The 24,715-nt window shown below is 38.2% G+C and overlaps 1 protein-coding gene across 1 annotated transcript in view; it reads right to left on the reverse strand.

Moving 5' to 3' along the window:
- The window catches only part of LOC129654237 (complement factor H-like), a 91,916-nt gene extending 68,301 nt beyond the window's left edge, over positions 1 to 23,615 (reverse strand). The window contains 4 exon segments of the mRNA XM_055583754.1: positions 13,973 to 14,149; positions 14,576 to 14,764; positions 18,483 to 18,656; positions 23,411 to 23,615. Coding sequence (XP_055439729.1) covers positions 13,973 to 14,149; positions 14,576 to 14,764; positions 18,483 to 18,656; positions 23,411 to 23,615 — 745 coding nt within the window.
- Between the last annotated feature and the right edge of the window lie 1,100 nt (positions 23,616 to 24,715).

Below are 24,715 nucleotides of genomic sequence, written 5' to 3' on the forward strand. Positions count from 1 at the left end.
TCCAGGCATCTTTTCTGATCCCAATGCAGTAAGATTAGATGTCAACTACTTGGGGGGGGGATTATTAAAAATACAAATATATGGAGGCTAAACAACATGCTTCTGAATAACCAACAAATCATGGAAGAAATCAAAAAAGAAATCAAAATATGCATAGAAATGAACGAAAATGAAAACACGACAACACAAAACCTAAGGCATTCAGTAAAAGCAATGCTAGGGGAAGGTTCATAGCATTACAAGCTTATCTCAAGAAACAAGAGAAAAATCAAATAAATAACCTAACTGTACACATAAAGCAAATAGAAAAAGAAGAAATAAAGAACCCCAGGGTTAGTAGAAGGAAAGAACTCATAAAAATTAGGGCAGAAGTAATTGAAAAAGAAACAAAGGAGACTATAGCAAAAATCAAGAAAACTAAAAGCTGGTTCTTTGAGAAGATAAATAAAATAGAAAAACCATTAGCCAGACTCATCAAGAAACAAAGGGAGAAGAATCAAATCAACAAAATTAGAAATGAAAATGGAAAAATCACAACAGACAACACAGAAATACAAAGGATCATAAGTGATTACTATCAGCAACTTTATGACAATAAAATGGACCACTTGGAAGAAATGGACGAATTCTTAAAAAAGTGTAACCTTCCAAAACTGAACCAGAAAGGAAGATAAAATCTTAACAGACCCATCACAAGCATGGGAATGAAACTGTAATCAGTAATCTTCCAGTAAACAAAAGCCCAAGACCAGATGGCTTCACAGCCGAATTCTACCAAAAATTTAGAGAAGACCTATCCTACTCAAACTCTTCCAGGAAATTGCAGAGGAAGGTAAATTTCCAAACTCATTCTATGAGGCCACCATTACCCTAATACCAAAACCAGACAAATATGCCACAAAAAATGAAAACTACAGATCAATTTCACTGATGAACATAGATGCAAAAATCCTTTAAAAAATTCTAGGAAATAAAATTCAACAACATATGAAAAAAATCACGCATCATGACCAAGTGGGCTTTACCCCAGGGACACAAGGATTCTTCAATATGCACAAATCAATCAATGTGATACGCCACGTTAACAAATTAAAAGATAAAACCCATATGATTATCTCAATATATGCAGAGAAAGTGTTTGACAAAATTCAACATCCACTTATGATAAAAACCCTCCAGAAACCATGCATAGAAGGAACATAACTCAGAATAATAAAGGCCATATATGATAAACCCACAGCAAACTTTACCCTCGATGGTGAAAACTTGAAAGTATTTTCCCTAAATTCAGAAACAAGAGAAAGGTCCCCACTCTCACTACTGCTATTCAACATAATTTTGGAAGTTTTAGCCACAGAAATCAGAAGAGAAAACAGAAATAAACAGAATCCAGATCAGGAAAAAGCAGTACAACTCTCACTGTTTACAGATGACATGATCCTCTACATAGAAAACCCTAAAGACACTACTAGAAAATTACTAGAGCTGCTGCTGCTGCTGCTAAGTCACTTCAGTCGTGTCCGACTCTGAGCGACCCCACAGAAGGCAGCCATTGCAGGATATAAAATTAACACACAGAAATCCCTTGCACTAACAATGAGAAAACAGAAAGAGAAATTAAGGAAACAATTAAGAAAACAGTTCCATTCACCAGTGCAGTGAAAAGAATAAAATAGTTAGGAATAAATCTTCCTAAAGAAACAAAAGACCTATATATAGAAAACTATAAAACATTGATGAAAAACTCAAATAACACAAATAGATGTAGAAATATACCATGTTCATGGATCAGAAGTGTCAATATAGTGAAAATGAGTATACTACAGAAAGCAATCTATAGATTCAATGCAACTCCTATCAAGCTACTAATGGCATTTTTCAGAGAACTAGAATAAATAAATTCACAATTTGTATGGAAATACAAAAAAATCTCGAATAGCCAAAGCAATCTTTAGAAATAAGAATGGAACTGGAGGAATCAACCTACCTAATTTCAGACTATATTACAAAGCTACAGTCAATAAGACAGCATGGTACTGGCACAATGCCAAAAACATAGATCAATGGAACAAGATAGAAAGCCCAGAGATAAACCCGCACACCTACGGAAACCTTATCTTTGACAAAGGAGGTAAGAATATACAATGGAGAAAAGACAATCTCTTTAACAAGTGGTGCTGGGAAAACTGGTCAACCACTTGTAAAAGAATGAATCTAGAACACTTTCTAACACCATACACAAAAATGAACTCAAAATGGATTAAAGATCTAAATGTAAGACCAGGAACTATAAAACTCCTAGAGGAAAACATGGGCAAACCACGCTCTGACCTAAATCACAGCAAGATCCCCTATGACCCACCTCCCAGAGTAATGGAAATAGAAGAAAAAATAAACAAATGGGACCTAATTAACCTTAAAAGCTTTTGCACAACCAAGGAAATTATAAGGTGAAAAGATAGCCTTCAGAATGGGAGAAAATAATAGCAAACAAAGCAACTGACAAGGAATTATTCTCCACACTATAAAACCAGCTCATGTAGATCAATTTACAGAAAAATAAATGACCCAATCAAAAAATGGGCCAAAGAACTAACAGACATTTCTCCAAAAGACATACAGATGGCTAACAAACATATGAAAAGATGTTCAACATTACTCATTATCAGAGAAATGCAAATTAAAATCACAATGAGGTACCATCGCATGCTGGTCAGAAAGGCTGCTATCAAAAAGTCTACAAACAATAAATTCTGGAGAGTATGGAGAAAAAGGAACCTTCTTACACTGTTTGTGGGAATGTAAACTAGTACAGTTACTATGGAGAACACTGGAGATTCCTTAAAAAACTGGAAATGGAACTGCCATATGATCCAGCAATCCCACTGCTAGGCATACACAGTGAAGAATCCAGAATTTAAAGAGACACATGTACCCCAATATTCATCACAGCACTGTTTACAATAGCTAAGACATGAAAGCAACATAGATGCCCATTCACAAATTAATGGATAAAAAAGCTGTGGTATGTATACACAATGGAACACTACTCAGTGATTAAAAAATGCATTTAAATCAGTTCTAATGAGGTGGATGAAAATGGAGCCTATTATACAGAGTGATGGAGAAGGCAATGGCACCCCACTCCAGTATTCATGCCTGGAAAATCCCATGGATGGAGGAGCCCGGTAGGCTGCAGTCCATGTGGTCACTAAGAGTCAGACACGACTGAGCGACTTCACTTTCACTTTCATGCACTGGAGAAGGAAATGGCCACCCACTCCAGTGTTCTTGCCTGCAGAATCCCAGGGACAGGGGAGCCTGGTGAGCTGCCGCCTATGGGGTCACACAGAGTTGGACATGACTGAAGCGACTTAGCAGCAGCAGCATGCAGAGTGAAGTAAGTCAGAAGGAAAACACCAGTACAGCATATTAAGGCATATATATGGAATTTAGAAGGATGTTAATGATGACGCTATATGTGAGACAGTGGAAGAGACAGGATGTAAACAACAGACTTTTCAACTCTGTAGGAAAAGGCAAGAAGGATGATTTAGAGAATAGCATTGAAACATGCATATTATAATATGTGAAATAGATTGCCAGTCCAGGTTCGATGCATGAGGCAAGGGGCTCAGGGCCAGTGCACTGGGATGACTTTGAGGGATTGAATGGGGAGGGAGGTGGGAGGGGGCTTCAGGATGGGAGACACATGCACACCCATGGCTGATTCATGTCAACATATGGCAAAAACCACTACAATATTGTAAATTATTTAGCCTCCAATAAAAATAAATATATTGATTTTTAAAATGCTACAGGAACATACAGCATTATATTATATTATAATAGTAAAATGCTAATAGTAATATATAAATAATTACTTTAAATGTAAATGGATTAAACTCTCCAACCAAAAGACACAGATTGGCTGAATGGATAGAAAACAGGACCCATATATAGGCTGTCTAGAAGAGACCCACTTCAGACCTAGAAACACATACAGACTGAAAGTAAAAGGATGGAAAACATATTCCAAGCACATGGAAATCAAAAGGAAGTTGGAGTGGCAATTCTCATTTCTGACAAAATTGACTTTAAAATAAAGAATATTATACAAGATAAAGAAGGGATATTACATAATGATCAAGGGATCAATCCCAAAATAAGACAAAATTCTAAACATCTATGTACCCAGCACAGAAGCACCTCAGTACATAAGGCAAATACTAACAAACGTAAAAAGGGAAATTGACAGCAACACAATCATGGTAAGGGATGTTAACACCCCAGTTATACCAATGGGAAGATCATCAAAACAGAAAATTAATAAGGATCAAACCCAGGTCTTCCATATTGCAGGCAGACACTTTAACTTCTGAGCCACCAGGGAAGATCTCAACAAGGAAACACAAACCTTAAATGAAACATTAGACCAAAGGGACCTAATTGATATCTTCAGCATTTTCCACACAAATCCAAAAGAACACACTTTCTTCTCAAGTGTGCTTGGAACATTTTCCAGGATAGACTATATTGGGGCCAAAAGTCAAACCTCAGTAAATTATTAAAAATTGAAATTCTATGAAGCATTTTTTCTGACCACAATACTATGAGACTAGATACCAATTACAGTAAAAAACACAAACACTTGGAGATTAAACAATATGCTTTTACATAATGAACAGGTAAGTGAAGAAATCAAAAGGGAAATCAAAGAATTCTTGAAACAAATGACAATGAAAACATGACAACTCAAAACCTATGGGATATTATGTATGAAATGAGTTGCCAGTCCAGGTTCGATGCACGATACTGGATGCTTGGGCCTGGTGCACTGGGACGACCCAGAGGGATGGAATGGGGAGGGAGGAGGGAGGAGGGTTCAGGATGGGGAACACATGTATACCTGTGGCAGATTCATTTTGATATTTGGCAAAACTAATACAGTTATGTAAAGTCTAAAAATAAAATAAAATTTAAAATTAAAAAAAAAAAAAACCTATGGGATGCAACAAAACAGTTCTAAGAGGGAAGTTTATAGCAAGAAAAAAGAAAAACATCAAATAGACAACCTACATTTACACCTAAAACAACTGGATAAAGAAGGACATTAAAAAAAAAAAAAGTAAAAGGAAAGAAATTCTACAGATCAGATCAGAAATAAATGAAAAAGAAATGAAGGAACATTAGTAAAGATTAATAAAACTGTGCTTCTTTGAGAACATAAACAAAATTGTCAATTAGTCAAATCCATCAAGAAAAAAAGGAGAAGAATTAAATCAACAAAATTAGGAACGAGAAAGGAGAGGGTAACGGACAACACAGAAATACAAAGGATCATAAGGGGCTACTATGAGCAACAATATGCCAATAAAACGGACAACCTGAAAGAAATGGATCTATTCTTAGAAAAGTTCAATCTATCAAGACTGAACCAGGAAGAAATAGAAACTATGAACAAGCCAATTACATGCACTGAAATCGAAAATGTGATTTAAGAAACTCCCCAAAAACTGAAGCACAGGGCCAGAGAGTTCCACAGGTGAATTCTCTCATACATTTAGAGAAGAGCTAATGCCTATTCTTATCAAACTCTTTCAAAAACCTGCAGAGGAAGGAATGCTTCCAAACTCATTCTACAAGGCCATCATCACCCTAATACCAAAACCAGGCAAAGACAACACAAAAAAGAAAAGTACAGGCCAATATCATTGACGAAAATAGATGGAAAAATCCTCAACAAAACTCTAGCAAACAGAATTCAAAAATACATTCAAAATGATAGCACACTATGATCAAGTTGGGTTAATTGCAAGGATGCAAGCATTCTACAATATACTTGGGTATATCCATCAATGTGATATACCATATTAACAAATTGCGAGATAAAACCATATGGTCATCTCAATAGAGGCAGAAAAAGCTTTTAAAAATATTCAGTACCCATTTATGATAAATACTCTTCAAAAAATGAGCAAAGAAGGAATCTACCTCAACATAGTAAAGGCCATATATGAGAAACCCAGAGCAAACATTATTCTCAAAGGTGAAAAACTGAAAACATTCCCTGTGAGATCAGGAAAAGACAAGGGTGCCCACTCTCACCACTATTAGTCAACATTGTTTGGAAGCCCTAGCTATAGCAATCAGAGAAGAAAAAGAAATAAAAGGAATCCAGATTGGAAAAGAAGAAGCAAAACTCTCATTTTTTGCAGACAGACAATATTATACACAGAAAACCCTAAAGATATGTTCAGAAAATTACTAGAGGTAATCAGTGAATTTAGCAAACTGACAGCATACAAAATGAATACACATAAATCACTTGCATTCCTCTGTACTAACAATGGAACATCAGAAAGAGAAATTAAGGTATCAATACCATTTACCATTGCACCAAAAAGAATCAAATGCCTAGGGAAAAAACCTAAGGAGACATAAGAGCTGTATACAGAAAAGTACAAGACGCTGAGGAAAGAAATCAAAGACAACATAAACAGATGGAGAGATATTCCATGTTCCTGGGTTAGAAGAATCAACATTATGAAAATGACTATACTACCAAATATAATCTGCAGATTCAATGCAGTCTGTATCAAAATACCAATGTTATTTTTCACAGAACTAGAACAAAAAGACATAATTCATATGGAAACACAAAAGACCTGAATAGCCAAAGCAATCTTGAGAAAGCAAAATAGAGCTAGAGGAATCAACCTTCCTGACTTCAGAATGACTACAAAGCTATATTATCAAGACAGTATGGTACTGGCAGAAAAATAGAAATATAGACCAATGGAACAAGATAGAAAGCCCAGAGATTAAACCATACACCTATGAATAACTTATGTTTGACAACGGAGGCAAGAATATACCATGGGGCAAATAGAGTGTCTTTCATAAGTGCTGCTGGGAAAATTTGACAGCTACATGGAAAAGAATGAAATTTGACTACTTTCTAACACCATACTCAAAGATAAACTCAAAATGGACGGAAAACACAGGCAGAACACCCTATGTCATAAATCACAGCAAGATCCTCTATGACCCACCTCCTAGAATAGTGGAATAAAAACAAAGATAATCAAGTGGGACATAATTAAAAGCTTCTCCACAGCAAAGGAAACTATGAATAAGGTGAAAAGACAATGCTCAGAATGGAAAAAATAATAGCAAATGAAACAACTGACAAAGGATTAATTTCCAAAAGATACAAGCAGCTCATACAAATCAATACCAGAAAAACAAACAACCCAATCAAAAAATGGGAAAAAAGACCTAAACAGACATTTGTCTAAAGACCTAAAATGGCTAATGAACACATATATATATTCTCAATATCACTATTAGAGAAATGTAAATCAAAACAACAATGAGATATCGCTTCACACTCGTCAGGATGACCATCATCAAAAAGTCTACAAACAATAAATGCTCGAGAAGGTGTGGAGAAAAGGGAACCCTCTTGCACTGTTAGTGGGAATGTAAGTAGATACAGCCACATAAAGAACAGTATGGAGAGTGCTTACAAAGCCAGGAGTAAAAGTGCTATATGACCCACCAATCCCACTCCTAGGTATATATCCTGAGGAAACCAAAATTGAAAAAGACACATGTACCCCAATGTTCACTGCAGTTCCATTTACAACAGCTAGGACACGGAAGCAACACAGATGTCCACAGATTAATAGATAAAGAAGATGTGCTGCGTATATACAGTGGAATATTACTCAGTCATAAAAAGGAATGCACTTGAGTCAGTCCTAAAGAGGTGGATGAACATAGAGCCTAGTATACAGAGTGAAGTAAGTCAGAAAGAGAAAAGCAAATATCGTATACTAACACATACACATGAAATCTAGAAATATTGTACTGATAACCTATTTGCACAGCAGCAATGGAGACACAGACACTGAGAACAGACTTATGGACACGGCTGGCTGGGAGGAAGTAGAGGGTGGGATGTATGGAGAGGGTTAGCATGCAAACTTAAACTATTATATGTAAAATAGACAGTCAATGGGAATTTTCTGTATGACTCAGGGAACTCAAACCAGAGCTCAGTAACAACCTAGAAGGGTGGGATGGGCAGGGAAATGGGAGGGATGTTCATGTGGGAGGGGACATGGGTAAATCTATGGCTGATTCTTATTGATTTTTGGTACAACCCAACATAATACTATAAAGTAAGTATACTTCTATTAAAAATAAATAAATATAAAATAAACAACCACCCACCCCCGTAATTCCATATGCCAGTGGACCCAGGAGGATGCTCGCTAATGCATGCATGAGGTAAAAGGCAGACAGATCTCTGTCTTGACTGTGATGCCTACAGTGGCTCATGAACCATCATATTTCCCTCTCAGCTGCACTCCAGGAGTCCCGGAAAACCTATCTTAAGAATTTTTGCATGGAGATAAGTCCTTCTGTGAAACTCCAGGTATTGACAAGAGCACCTCTGTCTGCTTCATTCACACACCCTTCCACCCTGTGGCCAGATCCCTGTGGTTACAACTGACTCAGAGGGAAGACGAACCTTTGACAGACGACCAGTGAGCTTGCACAGAAATTTGGCTTAAATCTGTGGCCCAGAACAGGAACACAAGATTAGTACCACTGAAACATGTATATTATCATACGTGAAGCGGATCGCCAGTCCAGGTTCGATGCATGAGACAGGGTGCTCAGGGCTGGTGCACTGAAATATCCCTGAGGGATGGGATGGGGAGGGAGGTGGTAGGGGGGTTCAGGATGGGGGACACATGTATGCCCATGGCTGATTCATGTCATTGTATGGCAAAAACCACTACAATATTGCAAAGTAATTGGCCTCCATTTAAAATAAGAATTTTTTAAAGTAAAAAAAAAAAAATTAAAAAAAAAGATGTACTGCTACTTTGGGGGAAACAAAGGACAGGCTGTCAGTACCATTTCTGGTGCACTAATTTATCTAGACAAGACATAGAAGCACAGAAATTCTGACAAAACAGGGATGAGAAGTGTCAGCAGGTGCCACTATAGAAGATCTGAAATAGTTGCGGAGTCTCTAGCAGGGTTGAAGGAAGTTGTCTCTCACCCAAAGGAGACTAGAACTTTAATTAGAAAAACAGCACCACAAAACTTTAAGGAACATGAAATCAAAGTATCATGACAGCAACAAACTATAAAAATTGTCAGTATTCACATCCAATTGGCGATGTGTGATTTATCCAGTGAAGAATGCAACCTAGATGTCCATCTGCAGAAGAATGGATAAGAAAGCTGTGGTACACATACACAATGAAATATTACTTAGCCATTAAAAGGAATACATTTGAATCAGTTCTAATGAGGTGGATGAAACTGGAGCCGATTATACAGAGTGAAGTAAGCCAGAAAGAAAAACACCAATATAGAATATCAACGCATAGATATGGAATTTAGAAAGATGGTAATGACAACCCTGTATGCGAGACAGCAAAAGAGACACAGATGTATAGAGCAGTCTTTTGGACTCTGTGGGAGAGGGAGGGGGAAATGATTTGGGAGACTGGCATTAAAACATGTATAATATCATATAAGAAACGAATCGCCAGTCCAGGTTCAATGCAGGATGCAGGAAGCTTAGGGCTGGTGCGCTGGGACGACCCAGAGGGATGGTATGGGGAGGGAGGTGGGAGGGGAGTTCAGGATTGGGAACATGTGTACACCCGTGGTGGATGCATGTTGATGTATGGCAAAAGCAATACAATATTGTAAAGTAAAAAATAAAATTAAATTAAAAAAAAGAATTCGAAATAGCCATTTTAAATAACTTGGTGTGCTATAGAAAATACAGTAAGATACTTGAACAAAAACAGGGAAACAATAAACAATGGACAAAACAAGCAGTTTAATAAAAATGTACAAATCATAAAAAAACAGAAACTCTGGTGCTGAAGGTTGCAAGGATGAAATGAAATAATTCATTAAAGAGCATCAACCACAGAGTCAAAAAGGTAGAAGAATCTATGAGATAGATGATATATCAAAGTTATCTTGCCCAGGGAGATTAAATTAAAATCACAATGAGGTACCATCTCATGCTGGTCAGAAAGGCTGCTATCAAAAAGCCTACAAACAATAAATACTGGAGAGTATGGAGAAAAAGGAAGCTTCTTACACTGTTTGTGGGAATGTAAACTAGTACAGCCACTATGGAGAACAGTGTGGAGATTCCTTAAAAAACTGGAAATGGCACTGCCATATGACCCAGCAATCCCACTGCTGGGCATACACACTGAGCAAATCAGAATTGAAAGAGACACATGTACCCCAGGGTTCATCGCAGCACTGTTTTTAATAGTCAGGACATGGAAGCAACCTAGATGTCCATCAGCAGATGAATGGATAAGAAAGCTGTGGTACATATACACAATGGAGTATTATTCAGCCATTAAAAAGAATACATTTCAATCCGTTCTAATGAGGTGGATGAAACTGGAGCCTATTCTACAGAGTGAAGTAAGCCAGAAAGAAAAACACCAATACTAACCAATACTAACCAATAATATACTAACGCATATATATGGAATTTAGAAAGATGGTAACGATGACCCTGTGTACGAAACAGCAAAAGAGACACAGATGTATAGAACAGTCTATTGGACTCTGTGGGAGAGGGAGAGGGTGGGATAATTTGGGAGAATGGCATTGAAACATGTATAATATCATATATGAAATGAGTTGCCAGTCCAGGTTTGATGCACGATACTGGATGCTTGGGGCTGGTGCACTGGGACGACCCAGGGGGATGGTACGGGGAGGGAGGAGGGAAGAGGGTTCAAGATGGGGAACAAGTGTATGTACCTGTGGCAGATTCATGTTGATGTATGGCAAAACCAATACAATATTGTAAAGTTAAAAAATACAATAAAATAAATATATTTAAAAAATAAATAAATAAAAATAAAATTATTTTTTTAAATAAAAGAATGAAAAAGAACAAAGAAAGGCTACATGATCTATGCTACATTGAAAACAGAACCAATTTGCAAATTATTGAAGTTCCAGGAGGAGAAAAGGAGATGAGGCAGAAAATATATTTAAGGAGTAATATCTGAGAACTTCCTAAATCAAGGATGATATTTGAATATCTAAGTTCAGGAAGCTTACAGGTGACCAAACCAAATCAACCTAAAAAGTCCTCTACAGCACACATTTATAATAAAGTTGCAAAAATCAAAGAAAAATAGAGACACCTTCAAGCAGCATGTAGAAAAAACAAACAAGCTAACAATACAAAAACCTTGAAATTTACTAAAGAGCCTTCATTTGGATCTTAGCAAATCTCTCAGCAGAAACCTACTAGGCCAGGAGAAAGTGGGATGGTTTATTCCAAGTGTTGAAAGAAAAAACTGCCAAAGAAGAATACTTGAAAATAATATTCAGAAAAGAAAAGAATATAAAGATTTCACCAGACCAACAAATATTGAGGAAACAGAACACAATTAGACCTTCCTTGAGGAAGGCATGGCAACCCACTCCAGTATTCCTGCCTGGAGAACCCCATGGAGGGAGGAGCCTGGCGGGACCAGGCTGCCCACAGGGTCCCAAAGAGTCAGACACAGCTGAGGTAACTGAGCAGGCACACAGACCTTCCTTACTGAAACACTAAAAGGAATTATTGAAGCTGAAGTAAAAGAATGCTAATTCATTCCATGAAAATACCTAGTACACTGGTAAATTTAAGTGCACATTCACATTCAGAACACTGCAGTACCTTGATATGGAATGTTAAACAGAACTATTTAAGAGTTAAAGTACAGGAATATAAAAATTACTATATCTACAATTATTTTTTAATTAAGTACACATTGTAAAAAGAGGTAAATCATGACATCAAAAAGATAAAATGGAGAAGGGTAAAAGGAAGGAGATTTAATATGTGGTTGATGTTCATATATTATCAGCATGAAACACACTGCTCTCTCTGTGAGGTGTTTTATGTAAATCTCATGGTAAACAAAGCAAGAATCCATACTAGATTACATGCATACTACTATAACAAATATCATGAAATCAAAGAGGCAAGCCATCAGAGGAAAGAAAAAATTAGGAAACTATAAAACATCCTGTCTGAGTGAACTCCAGGAGTTGGTGATAGACAGGGAGGCCTGGCCTGCTGCGCTTCATGGGGTCGCAAAGAGTCGGACACGACTGAATGACTGAACTGAACTGAAAATAAAAAAGATAATATTAATACATCCTTATCTATCAATAATTACTCTAAATATAAAGGATTGCATGTTTGCATGCTAAGTCACTGCAGTTGTGTCTGACTCTTTCAGACTCAATGGACTGTAGCCCTTCCGGCTCCTCTGTCCATGGGATTTCCCAGGCAAGAATACTGGAGTGGGTTGCCATCTCCTTCTCCACTGTTCTCTTCTATCTCAATGAAATTCTTAAGCAATTAGTTTGAATTACTTATCAGACAAATCGTCCATATCTGTTATTTGGGGTCAGTAACTGAAAAACTATTGTGTTTCTCTGTTAACATTTTAGTCCTTTGATGTCTGTGTCCCTTGAAGTCTCAGGTTGCTGTGTTTGCATTTAAAGAAGCAGTCACTCCCTCCAGTCTTTACAGACTGACCTGGGGAGGGAAGTACATTGTCACATTGATAGGGATTTTGAGACTTTTCAGACATTTTTTAAGGAGACACCTGTCCCATGTACTCAATTCCTCCTAGGAGAGAATTCTGAAGCTCATATGCGTCTATCAATGCAGCAAAGACAGTCTCTGTGCCGACAGTTTCCTGGCTGCTTCCCTGGGGCAGTGCCAAATGCTCACATTCGTGAGCAGACCCACGGGGACAGGTTGGCTTCTAGATGTACCACAGGCCATCTGCAAAGGTCTAGATGCCACCGTGGGGAGTTACACAGGGAGCTGGACCTGGGGAGGGGATGTGGATGAGATGAGAGGCCCAGGGGTGAGCAGAACCACAAGCACGGTGTCTGCAATGGTTTGGGGCTCCCTGGTGGGATCTCCACATGGCCATTAGGACCCAGGTCAGTAGGCTCCTTGAGGAATTCTAGCCCTGGATGCTGTACTCCTGGCCTCTCCCCATCCCAGCCATGCAGGTGACCCCAGTGTCCTGGATAAGGGGAGAGAGAAGTGCGCTGGAAGATGAGGATGCCGCCCTTGCTCACACGCTCTTATTTTCCCCACAGGTAAAATCCTGTGCTGAGGGGTCTATCTTGGCACTAAGCAGGGCCACCTCAGGAGCAAAATGAGGCTATGCCTCTAACCCTCAGTGAGGCGTCCAGTCTTGAATCTTTGTGCCCTAGGAGCATGCTGTCATGTCTCTGCTAGACTCCTGCTGCTGCTAAGTCGTTTCAGTCATGTCCGACTCTGTGCGACCCCTTAGACGGCAGCCCACCAGGCTCCCCCGTCCCTGGGATTCTCCAGGCAAGAACACTGGAGTGGGTTGCCATTTCCTTCTCCAATGCATGAAAGTGAAAGGTGAAAGTGAAGTCGCTCAGTCGTGTCCGACTCTTAGCGACCCCATGGGCTGCAGCCTACCAGGCTCCTCCGTCCATGGGGTTTTCCAGGCAAGAGTCCTGGAGTGGGGTGCCATTGCCTTCTCCTTGCTAGACTCCTGGACCCCCACAAAGATACCATCATTATCCACAAATGATGGTCAAAGTCTCTGTTTATATCAGGAGAGACGGTGAGATTCCTGCCACCTTTCTGACCTCACTCTGTTATTACAGGTTTCTTCATTGTGGATCTTCTCCTCTTTTCTTGACTAATGTCTATCAATAGGTACATATATTTGGTTATATACTTATCTAGAAGTCTATAGGTACACTCATAGACACTTGTAAACAAAAAAAAATAAATAGGTCCTTGGGCAAAACAAGAATCTGATATAAACTTTTGGAGTGGATAATACAGCTGAGTCTTAGAAAATTATGAACACATGGGATTCCAGCCCAGTTTACTCACTGACACGGATGCATCTGGGAGGAGGAGACCAGCCACTCTCTGTGCAGGTCATTGTGTTCTGATCATTTCGAAGACTGTAGCCTTCATAGCAGCGAACTCTTACAGTTTCACCCTGTAAATATTTTTCTTCAGGAGATGGGGTATGTCCATTTTCCAAATAATTGAAAATACATTGTCCTTAGGATCATAAAATTAATATGAAAGAAATACAGCATAAGTTTGGGAAAATAGTACATTAAAGATTAACCTTATAGAATCTACATAAGAATGCATTAGTATTCAAATATAACATGTAACAATAAAAATGGAAGCTAGTACCACGTTTGTGGAAAATGAAAAAGATAACATTCCATATTATTTGTCTTTAGTTTTATGACTAAAATATGTATAAATGATGCAGATATTCTTGTAAAGTCTCTGCATCTCTCATACGATTTACATGAAAAGCAGCTAGTAAAGGGAAGTTCTATTGGATTTTTTGCTCACAGAACTCATCCCGTGGCCTTACTGTTGTTACATAACACTTAACTGTACTCACTTGTCAACTTTTGTCTCTTCACTCTTTCAAAGATTATGCATATAAACTTAAAGAGGTTTACTTACTGAGGCATGGTTCTTTTGGAGACCATCCTTCTGCTGTGCAAGTCAGGTAGTTCCAGGAACGTTGTGAAGGAGGCACAAAAGACTGATCACAGTTATAGGCAAACTGTTGATTTACACGTGCTGGAAAGTATCCTCTGTATGAATAAGATAGCCGTCCATGTTTTATTACTGGATAACTACAAGGTTTCCCTTGGAATAAAAAAAGTAGAAATAATGTTTTACCTCAGTATACAATTTGAATTAATATTTCATCTATGGAATATATCCTTGTTCAATTAATTACACTCATTGCATTACGGTTTCTAGGGAAAAAAGTTATAGAAAGTTCAGATGATTGAAGTATGTAAGGAACTCCTTGCTAATGAAGATCAAAGTCTGTCTTGTGGGTCATATTATGTAAAATTTGTATGTGGATTCTCTTGGTAGGAAATTATATTAAATGATTTCTCCTTAAGTACAGAAGTCCCAACCTTGGTTGACTAGCATCTTAATCAAGAGATGAAAGTACAGATTGTATCTTGTGGCTTATCTTTCTTTTTCTTTCTTCTCCATTCTCATCAGAAATCAGAATCCTGACATTTATTCTCATACCAAGTCAATGTAGGAATCAAACAGATTTTTTTTACAATTATCATTCATTAGTTTACTTTTCTGTTTATTGGAAATATTTGATATATAGAGAAAACCACAACAATTTTTCATTGATCAAATCACACAGAGTAACATTCTTATTTATCTATCAAACTGGACATTAAGATATCTTTTCCCTTGCTTGTCTAATCAGAGAAATGAACAATGAATAATTCTTAATATTTAAATGGTTAAGATGAAGGGAAACCCTTGTCACTTATGGTCTAATTTTAATTGGAGAATGGTGTATTTTTCAGTATTTCTTACAAATATTTTAAATGAGGTATAACATAATTACATTTTATTGTTATTAGCATATATTGAGTAATTTTCATGTATATGCTTGCTATGTGAATTATAAAATTTGATTCTTTGCATATCTTAATCCATTTCTTTAACAAAGACTTGTCAATTATACCCTCTCATGGCCTATAGTCTGCATCTTTCATCACTGATAGATTTCCCCCACTTTTTTGAAGCTTGTCTGCATTTTTAAGTTTGAAATGCTTAAATAGTTTGATTCCTCTTAAGTAATAGTCTAGGTTTCTGTCCACTACTTTTTGGAGATTAGAACATTGTCACTTCATCCTTGAATTTTACAAATTTCATCATGTATGTTAAGATATGTGTACCTTTCAATAATTCTATGTTGGGCAAGTTTGAGTCTTTGTATTTGCAAGAACCAAGTGAAAAGAACTCAATTAGCTTTGTCATTATGTTGTAGAGGAGAGATTTGAGTTCTGATGATCTGATTTCAGAACTAGTACATTTATCATTTTGATGCATCATAGAATATGAATACAGTAAAATAATCCTCTGACACTCACTTCCAAAAGGTACACAAAGAGGGCATAATTAAAAGTAAGCATCATTACTATCACTGGCCTGAGCTATTTTCCTCCTCTCTTTTATTTGCGCACATGTGAATCTGTCTTTGTCTCTCTAACCAGATCATTTATTGAAGCACATATAATCGTCCACTATAGTTGGAATGGCATTGACTTTGGCAGGACTCAGAACAGCCTCATTCTTCTCTTACACTCTATCAACCCAGGTTCAGGTCTCATGAGCAGGCTTGGATGTCCATCATAATGTTGGCTCAGATTGATCTCAACATTGATGAAATGTATTCACCAAGTTTTAAAGTGTTTCTAGTCTTTCTGTACCTCTGCAACTTACTCCAAAGATCCAGGCCCGGGATCTTATAATTTTTAAATTTAAGTTTTAAATTTCATGTTATTAGGTCCAACCTCACACATGGGAGTCGTTCTGAGGGATGAATCTGTCCCAATATAGGTTCACTATCAGCACCTGTGTATCATTCCAGATGCATCTCCTTTGCAGCATTAAACTAGCTGATGATACAAAAGAGGAAAGGAATGGGCCTGAGAACAAAGTCCTGCATCTGATAATCAGCTCATTAAATGAAACTATGAATATTGATAAACTATTTAAATAGTTTCCTCATGTTGTCCACAAGAACTTCACAAGGTCCCTTGTGGGATAACCTTGTTGTGATATAAATAGAATTGGGTTGATCTACCATTTTCAAAGGGCTTCCCTATGGCTCATTGGTGAAGAATCCATCTGCAATGCAGCAGACACAGGAGATGCAGGTTTCATCTGTGGGTTAGAAAGATTCCCCTGGAGAAGGAAATGGCAACCCACTGCAGTATTCTTGCCTGGAGAATTCCACAGACAGAGGATCCTGGTAGGCTATAGTCCAAAGGATCACAAAAAGTTGTACATGATTGAGTGACTAAGCACACAGCACCATTTTCATAAATCCATCTTAAACAAGATGAAATATTTTTCCTAAAATTCTTATGCAGATTCAAATCTGTTTCATACTGCTAATACCTTCATTTTAATGGAACTTATGCTTTGAAAATTCATTTTAAATGTATGCTTGGAATTACCATTAAGGTCACTGAACTGTTTTATATCATTACAGTTTTCTTTCATGGAATAACTGGTTTAAGTATGCTGAAATTTTACAGTGTACTGTTAGAAAGAAGATTGTTTAGAGGCAACTTAGAGGAAGTTGAGGAGTAAAGGAAGCATCCCCAGAAAATACTCCGTTCAGCTGACCTGATGTTTTTCTATATTTTACGGTTTTAGGAAAGTCCACAATGCCTTCCACACTCCTCTCTTCAAACAGAACCTAAGTACTCACCACTGAGTGTGCAGGACTTAGTGTCCATTTCTAAAGAATACACATGACTGACATGACAGTGTGTGACCAAGTCATACCTGGTGTGGAGGCTTCCTCCTCCCTCTCTGGGGTCACTGCCCTTGAGAAAAGCTAGCTGTCTTTCAAGTGACCTGCAGAGACACCCAGCTGGTCAGGTACTGAGGCCTCCCCACAAAGCCAGGACAGTGAGCCAACTTGGAAGCAAAGCCTCCAGCCCAGCTGAGCCTCCAAGTGACAGTGGCCCAGGTCAGTACCCTGACTGCCACCCATGCATAGTGATTCAGAACCAGACAGTGTAGGCCCTTCCTCATTCCTGACCCACAGGAGCTCTAAGAATATGGAGGGTTGTTGTCCTAAGCCAAAACGTTTTCTGGGAAACGTGTTAATTTGACTATGTATCTAATACAATGGCTTCCCAGTGAGCCCAAGTGATAAAGAAGCTGCCTGCCAATGCAGGAGACATAGTACATGCAGGTTTCAACCCCTGAGTTGAGAAGAACACCTGGAAGAAGGCACTCCAGCATTCTTGCCTGGAAAATCCCATGGACAGCGAAGCCTGGTGGGCTACAGTCCATAGGGTGGCAAAGAGTCAGACATGACTGTGGAATTTAGCATGCATGCATACAGGCATCTAAAACAATAGTTGCTATGTGATGTTATTTTTACTTAATGGCTTAGATCCAGTATTACATTTATTTTGCATGCTAAGTCGCTTCAGTCATGTCTAGTTCTTTGTGATCACCTGTGGACTATATCCTGCCAAGCTTCTCTGTCCATGGGATTCTCCAGGCAAGAATAGTGGAGTAGGTTGTTAGAGATTTATATATTCAAAAACACAGCCATATTTTATCTTTGAGTGGCAAAATTGTAAAGAGTTTTTAGTTTACAAAAATGTTCTTATTCCTTATTAGAATTGCCTACTTAAAGAAGCAAATAATGCCTCTAAAAGCCCCGAATTACCATACACAGTAGGGCGGATACTTGGATTGCCGTACTGCATAGGGCATGGTGCCCCACTGTTGTGTGTTTAAGAGAAAGAAATGTAACAATTAAGAAGAAGGTCAAGATATGAATGAAATGTACAGGCACATCTCGGAACAGGTGCCCAGCCATCTCTGGTACACGTTGCATCAGTTCCATGGATCTCAGGAATAAAACACTTTTTGCACTCATAAGTGATTTTATCTTGACCTCTGTATTTGCTTAATTCAGGTCTGTACACACCGTTTGGAATAAGAGGAGGATCACATATTATTTCTGAAAAGACAAAAGGTATGTTCACAATATAGAAGTCACATCCATTAGAATAATCAATTATAAAAATATAAAAGTGGATGTTATTAATTTGTTCTTCGTACAGCACAAAAGTCAATAAAATGAGCACAGCCTCATACCCCTCCTGCTGTATCACTTACATTTCCCTTCACTGTGTTTCTCATCTGATGTATCTGTACCCTCAGTACTCTTGAACCCTCTTTCTCCACAGTCAACACACACTTCATGATATTCCACATCTGGCAAAGAATTCATGATGTATCACTTCAGCTATTCTTTCCACTTTCTGCAAGTTCCTCAGCTTCCATATTTCTCACAAGTACTGCTGACCAATATTCTCCTCCCTCCATACATTTGTTGCAATAGCACACCCTGTCCTTTTGAAGTAGACTTAAATACAGGGATTGCATAGGGCAATGAATTGAATGTGGAAGTTAAGTTTTCCTTTAGGGAGGGAGTTGAAAAAGTCATTGAATTTTCATGTTCTCTTTCCCACAGCTACAGTGATTAAGAAGAACATGGAAGGTCATATCTCCATTCCCTGATTCTGACAATTAAACTAATGAGGAGGGTCCTTCCCAATCTATGTTTTCCGGGAAATTTGTTACTTAAGACTATATATCTAATACAATGGGCTTCCCAGGTGGCACAAGTGGTAAGGAATCTACCTGCCAAGGCAAGAGACATAGCAGATGCAGGTTCCAATGAAGGTTGGAATTGAGCATACATAGAAAATAAACTTTAGTTTTTTAAGACACTAAAATTTTGGAATACATTATTCTCATTGTAATAAAATAACCTAATCCAGGCTTCAAAACTCCTCTTTCATATAAAGACTCAGGTGAAGGTGCCTGTCATAAATACTGAGCTCTACCATTGTAGGGAAGAAGTAGCCATCAGTCAATTCAGTCACTCAGTTGTGTCCGACTCTTTGCAATCCCATGAACTGCAGCACACCAGGCCTCCCTGTCCATCACCAACTCCTGGAGTTCACTCAAACTCACGTTCATAGAGTCAGTGATGTCATCCAGCCATCTCATCCTCTGTCGTCCCCTTTTCCTCCTGCCCCCAATCCCTCCCAGCATCAGAGTCTTTTCCAATGAGTCAACACTTCGCATGAGATGGCCAAAGTACTGGAGTTTCCACTTTAGCATCATTCCTTCCAAAGAAATCCCAGGGCTGATCTCCTTTAAAATGGACTGTTTGGATCTCCTTGCAGTCCAAGGGACTCTCAAGAGTCTTCTCTGACACCACAGTCCAAAAGCATCAATTCCTCGGCACTCAGCATTCTTCACAGTCCAACTCTCACATCCATACATGAACACCGGAAAAACCATAGCTTTGAGTAGACGGACCTTTGTTGGTAAAGTAATGTCTCTGCTTTTGAATATGCTATCTAGATTGGTCATAACTTTCCTTCTAAGGAGTAAGCGTCTTTTTATTTCATGGCTGTAATCACCATCTGCAGTGATTTTGGAGACCCCCAAAATAGAGTCAGCCACTGTTTCCACTGTTTCCCCATCTATTTGCCATGAAGTGATGGGACCAGATGCCATGATCTTCCTTTTCTGAATGTTGAGCTTTAAGCCAACATTTTCACTCTCCTCTTTCACTTTCATCAAGAGGCTTTTTAGTTCCTCTTCACTTTCTGCCATAAGGGTGGTATCATCTGCATATCTGAGGTTATTGAGATTTCTCCCGGCAATCTTGATTCCAGCTTGTGCTTCTTCCAGCCCAGCGTTTCTCATGATGTGCTCTGCATACCAGTTAAATAAACAGGGTGACAATATACAGCCTTGACGTACTCCTTTCCCTATTTGGAACCAGTTTGTTGTTCCATGTCCAGTTCTAACTGTTGCTTCCTGACCTGCATAGGTTTCTCAAGAGACAGGTCAGGTGGTCTGGTATTCCCATCTCTTTCATAATCTTCCACAGTTTATTGTGATCCATACAGTCAAAGGCTTTAGCATAGTCAATAAAGAAGAAACAGATGTTTTCTGGAACTCTCTTGCTTTTTCCATGATCCAGCGGATGTTGGCAATTTGATCTCTGGTTCCTCTGACTTTTCTAAAACCAGCTTGAACATCTGGAAGTTCACGGTTCACATATTGCTGAAGCTTGGTTTGGAGAATTTTTAGGATTACTTTACTAGAGTGTGAGAAGAGTGCAATTGTGTGGTAGTTTGAGCATTCTTTTGCATTGCCTTTCTTTGAGATTGGAATGAAAACTGACCTTTTCCAATCCTGTGGCCACTGCTGAGTTTTCCAAACTTGCTGGCATATTGAGTGCAGCACTTTCACAGCATCATCTTTCAGGATTTGAAATAGCTCAACTGGAATTCCATCACCTCCACTAGCTTTGTTTGTAGTGATGTTTTCTAAGGCCCACTTGACTTCACATTCCAGGATGTCTGGCTTTGGGTGAGTGATCACACCATCATGATTATCTTGGTCATGAAGAGCTTTTTTGTATAGTTCTTCTGTGTATTCTTGCCATCTCTTCTTAATATCTTCTGCTTCTGTTAGGTCCATACCATTTCTGTCCTTTATCGAGCCCATCTTTGCATGAAATGGTCCCTTGGTATCTCTAATTTTCTTGAAGAGATATCCAGTCTTTCCCTTTCTGTTGTTTTCCTCTATTTCTTTGCATTGATCGCTGAGGAAGGCTTTCTTATCTCTCCTTGCTATTCTTTGGAACTCTGAATTCAGATGCTTATATCTTTCCTTTTCTCCTTTGCTTTTCGCTTCTCTTCTTTTCACAGCTATTTTTAAAGCCTCCCCAGACAGCCATTTTGCTTTTTTGAATTTGTTTTCCATTGGGATGGTCTTGATCCCTGTCTCCTGTACAATGTTACAAACCTCAGTCCATAGTTCATCAGGCACTCTATCAAATCTAGTCCCTTAAATCTATTTCTCACTTCCACTGTATAATCATAAGGGATTTGATTTCATTCATACCTGAAAGGTCTAGTGGTTTTCCCTACTTCAATTTAAGTCTGAATTTGGCAATAAGGAGTTCATGATCTGAGCCACAGTCAGCCTCGGTCTTGTTTTTGCTGACTGTATAGAGCTTCTCCATCGTTGGATGCAAGGAATATAATCAATCTTATTTCTGTATTGACCACCTGATGATGTCCATGTGTAGAGTCTTCTCGTGTTGTTGGAAGAGGGTGTTTGCTATGACCAGTGTATTCTCTTGGCAAAACTCTATTAGCCTTTGCCCTGAAGTACCATAGACAATATATATAAGAAATGGGATGTTTCTGTTCCAGTAAGTCTTAGTTTACAAAAAAAGGGACAGGCTGGATTTGATCTGGCGCTATGGCGTGAACCAGACATGGGACAACAAACTGGTTCAAATTTGAGAAAGGAGTACATCAAGGCTGTATATTGCCACCGTGCTTATTTAAGTTCTATACAGAGTACATCTTGTGAATTTCTGGACTGGATGAATCACAAGCTGGCATCAAGATTGCCAGGAGAAATATCAACAACTTCAGATATGCAGATGATAGCACCCAATGGCAGAAAGTGAAGAGGAACTAAAGAGCCTCTTGATGAAAGTGAAAGAGGACAGTAAAAAAGCTGGCTTAAAGTTCAACATCCAAAAAACCAAGATCATGGCAATTGGTCCCATCATTTCATGGCAAATAGAGGAGAAAAACTGGAAGCAGTGGCAGAATTTATAGTCTTGGGCTCCAAAATCACTGCAGTTGGTGACTGCAGCCATGAAATTAAAAGATGCTTACTCCTTCGAAGAAAAGTTATGACAAACCTAGACAGCATATTAAAAACCAGAGACATTACTTTGCCAACAGAGGTCTGTCTAGTCAAAGCTATGTTTTTTCCTGTAGTCATATATGGATGAGTAATTTGGACCATAAAGAAGGCTGAGCACCAAAGAACTGATGCTTTCAAACTGTAGTGCTGGAGAAGTCTCTTGAGAGACTCTTGGGTAGCAAGGAGATCAAACAAGTCAATCCTAAAGGAAATCAACCCTGAATATTCATTGGAAGGACTGAAGCTGAAGCTCCGATGCTTTGGCCATCTGATGCAAAGAGCTGACTCACTAGAAAAGACTCTGATGCTAGGAAAGATTGAAGGTGGGGGGAGAAGGGAACAACAGAGGATGAGATGGTTGAATGGCATCACTAACTCAATAGACATGAGTCCGAGCAAACTCTGGGAGATAGTGAAGGACAGGGAAACCTGGCACGCTGCCGTTTATGGGGTTGCAAAGAGTTGGGCACAACTTCATGACTGCACAACAACTGTGTGTACATAACAATAGTGTGCTACCCCTTGACATAGTCCTTTCTGATTTATAAAGTTCTACTCAGTCATTTATATCAACTTTGCTAGTACACAACAAGAATCAATTTGCAATAATCGTTTTTTTTTTTTTTTTTTTTTAAGTCATGCTTTCCAGGTGGCTCAGTGGTAAAGAATCCAATGGAGGAGATAGAGGTTCAGTCCCTGGGTCAGGAAGATCCTGTGGAGAAGGCAGTGCCAATCCATGCCAGTATTGTTGCCTGGAAAATCCCAAGGACAAAGGAGCCTGGCGGGCTACAGTCCATGGGATCTCAAAGGAGTCAGACATGACTTCAACTAAACAACAACAAATAAACATCAATACTCCATTTTCAGAAAAAATAAACTGCTTAGTGGTAAGGAGTATTTGAGTTAAAGCAACTGGTAAAATATACAGCAAAAGAAATAGAAGAAATGTAACATTGCCTATACAAGCAGGAGCTGGAGTCCATCCAGATTTAGTGCATACTGTATCTCCTCTCTGACCATATTCAAAACCAGCTGCATGTCTATATTGAACTCGTTCATTTGCCTTATAAGTTGCCTTTGGAAGTACAGCTTGTCCATTTAAAATGACTGGTGGTTTGCAGAAAATTTCTAAACAAACGGGATTAAATTCCAAAATGTTCATTATATGTCAAAGTACTGTGTCCCAGACATAAGTTATATAAAGATAAAACTTTTGTTTCCATTCCATTAAGTAAATTAGGCCACCAAACAAAGTCCTGTTTTAACTTGAATGCTTGATGAATAATGTATCAGTTGTTTTTAACATTCATTTTGGAAGAAAGTTAAAATTCTGATTTAAATCTTGTTGCTGATTTATTTAGTTGGGGGATAAATTAGTCTTCTTGACATAAATAATGTCTAGTAACTTCATCAGCTGTATGTATAAAACTGAATACCAAAGTAGTTTCATTGTGATTTATGTAAAACAGCCTATTCATATGTACCCTGTTTTTCCATATATTTTGCTTTATTTTAGATTAATGTTATATAAAGAAGATACTTGTTGTAACAAGCATTTTATATATTATAGAATTTTGAATGAATCTGAACATCAATTTCTAGAGCTGTGGGAAATTACATCAAAAGGATGTTTACCCATTTGGTATTACTAAATATTTATGTTGCCTCCTGTCCTTCATTTGTAGAAAGCTAGAAAATATCATGTACTTAATGCCTTTCTCTTTTTTTCAACTTTTTCTAGGCTTTGTTTTTATTTTTATTTTTCCTAATTTTTATTGGTGTTTATTTGCTTCACAGTGCTGTGTTAGTTTCTACTGTACAGCACAGTTAATGAACTATATGTATACATATATCCCTTCTTTTTTGGATTTCCTTTCCATTTGTGTCTCCACAGAGCACTATGTTCCCTGCGCTATACAGTAGGTTCTCATTGATTTTCTATTTTATACATAGTATCAATAATATCTCTATATATGTCAATCCCAGTCTTACAATTCATCCCACTCCCCTTTCCCCCTTGGTATCCATACGTTTGTTCTCTACATCTGTGTCTCTGTTTCACCTTTGTAAATAAGATCATCTCTACCAATTTTTTCAGATTCTACATATATGTGTTAATACACAATAGTTGATTTTCTTTCTGACTTACTTCGCTCCATATGACAGTGCATAGGCCTCTTCTACATATATCATTTTTTAAAAGCTTTTTATAAAAATTTTCAAGCATAATCAAAAGTAGCAAAAATATGTGATCTCAATTCC

The sequence above is a fragment of the Bubalus kerabau genome, chromosome 5 (genome assembly GCF_029407905.1).
Source record: "Bubalus kerabau isolate K-KA32 ecotype Philippines breed swamp buffalo chromosome 5, PCC_UOA_SB_1v2, whole genome shotgun sequence".
Classification (NCBI taxonomy): Eukaryota; Metazoa; Chordata; class Mammalia; order Artiodactyla; family Bovidae; genus Bubalus; species Bubalus kerabau.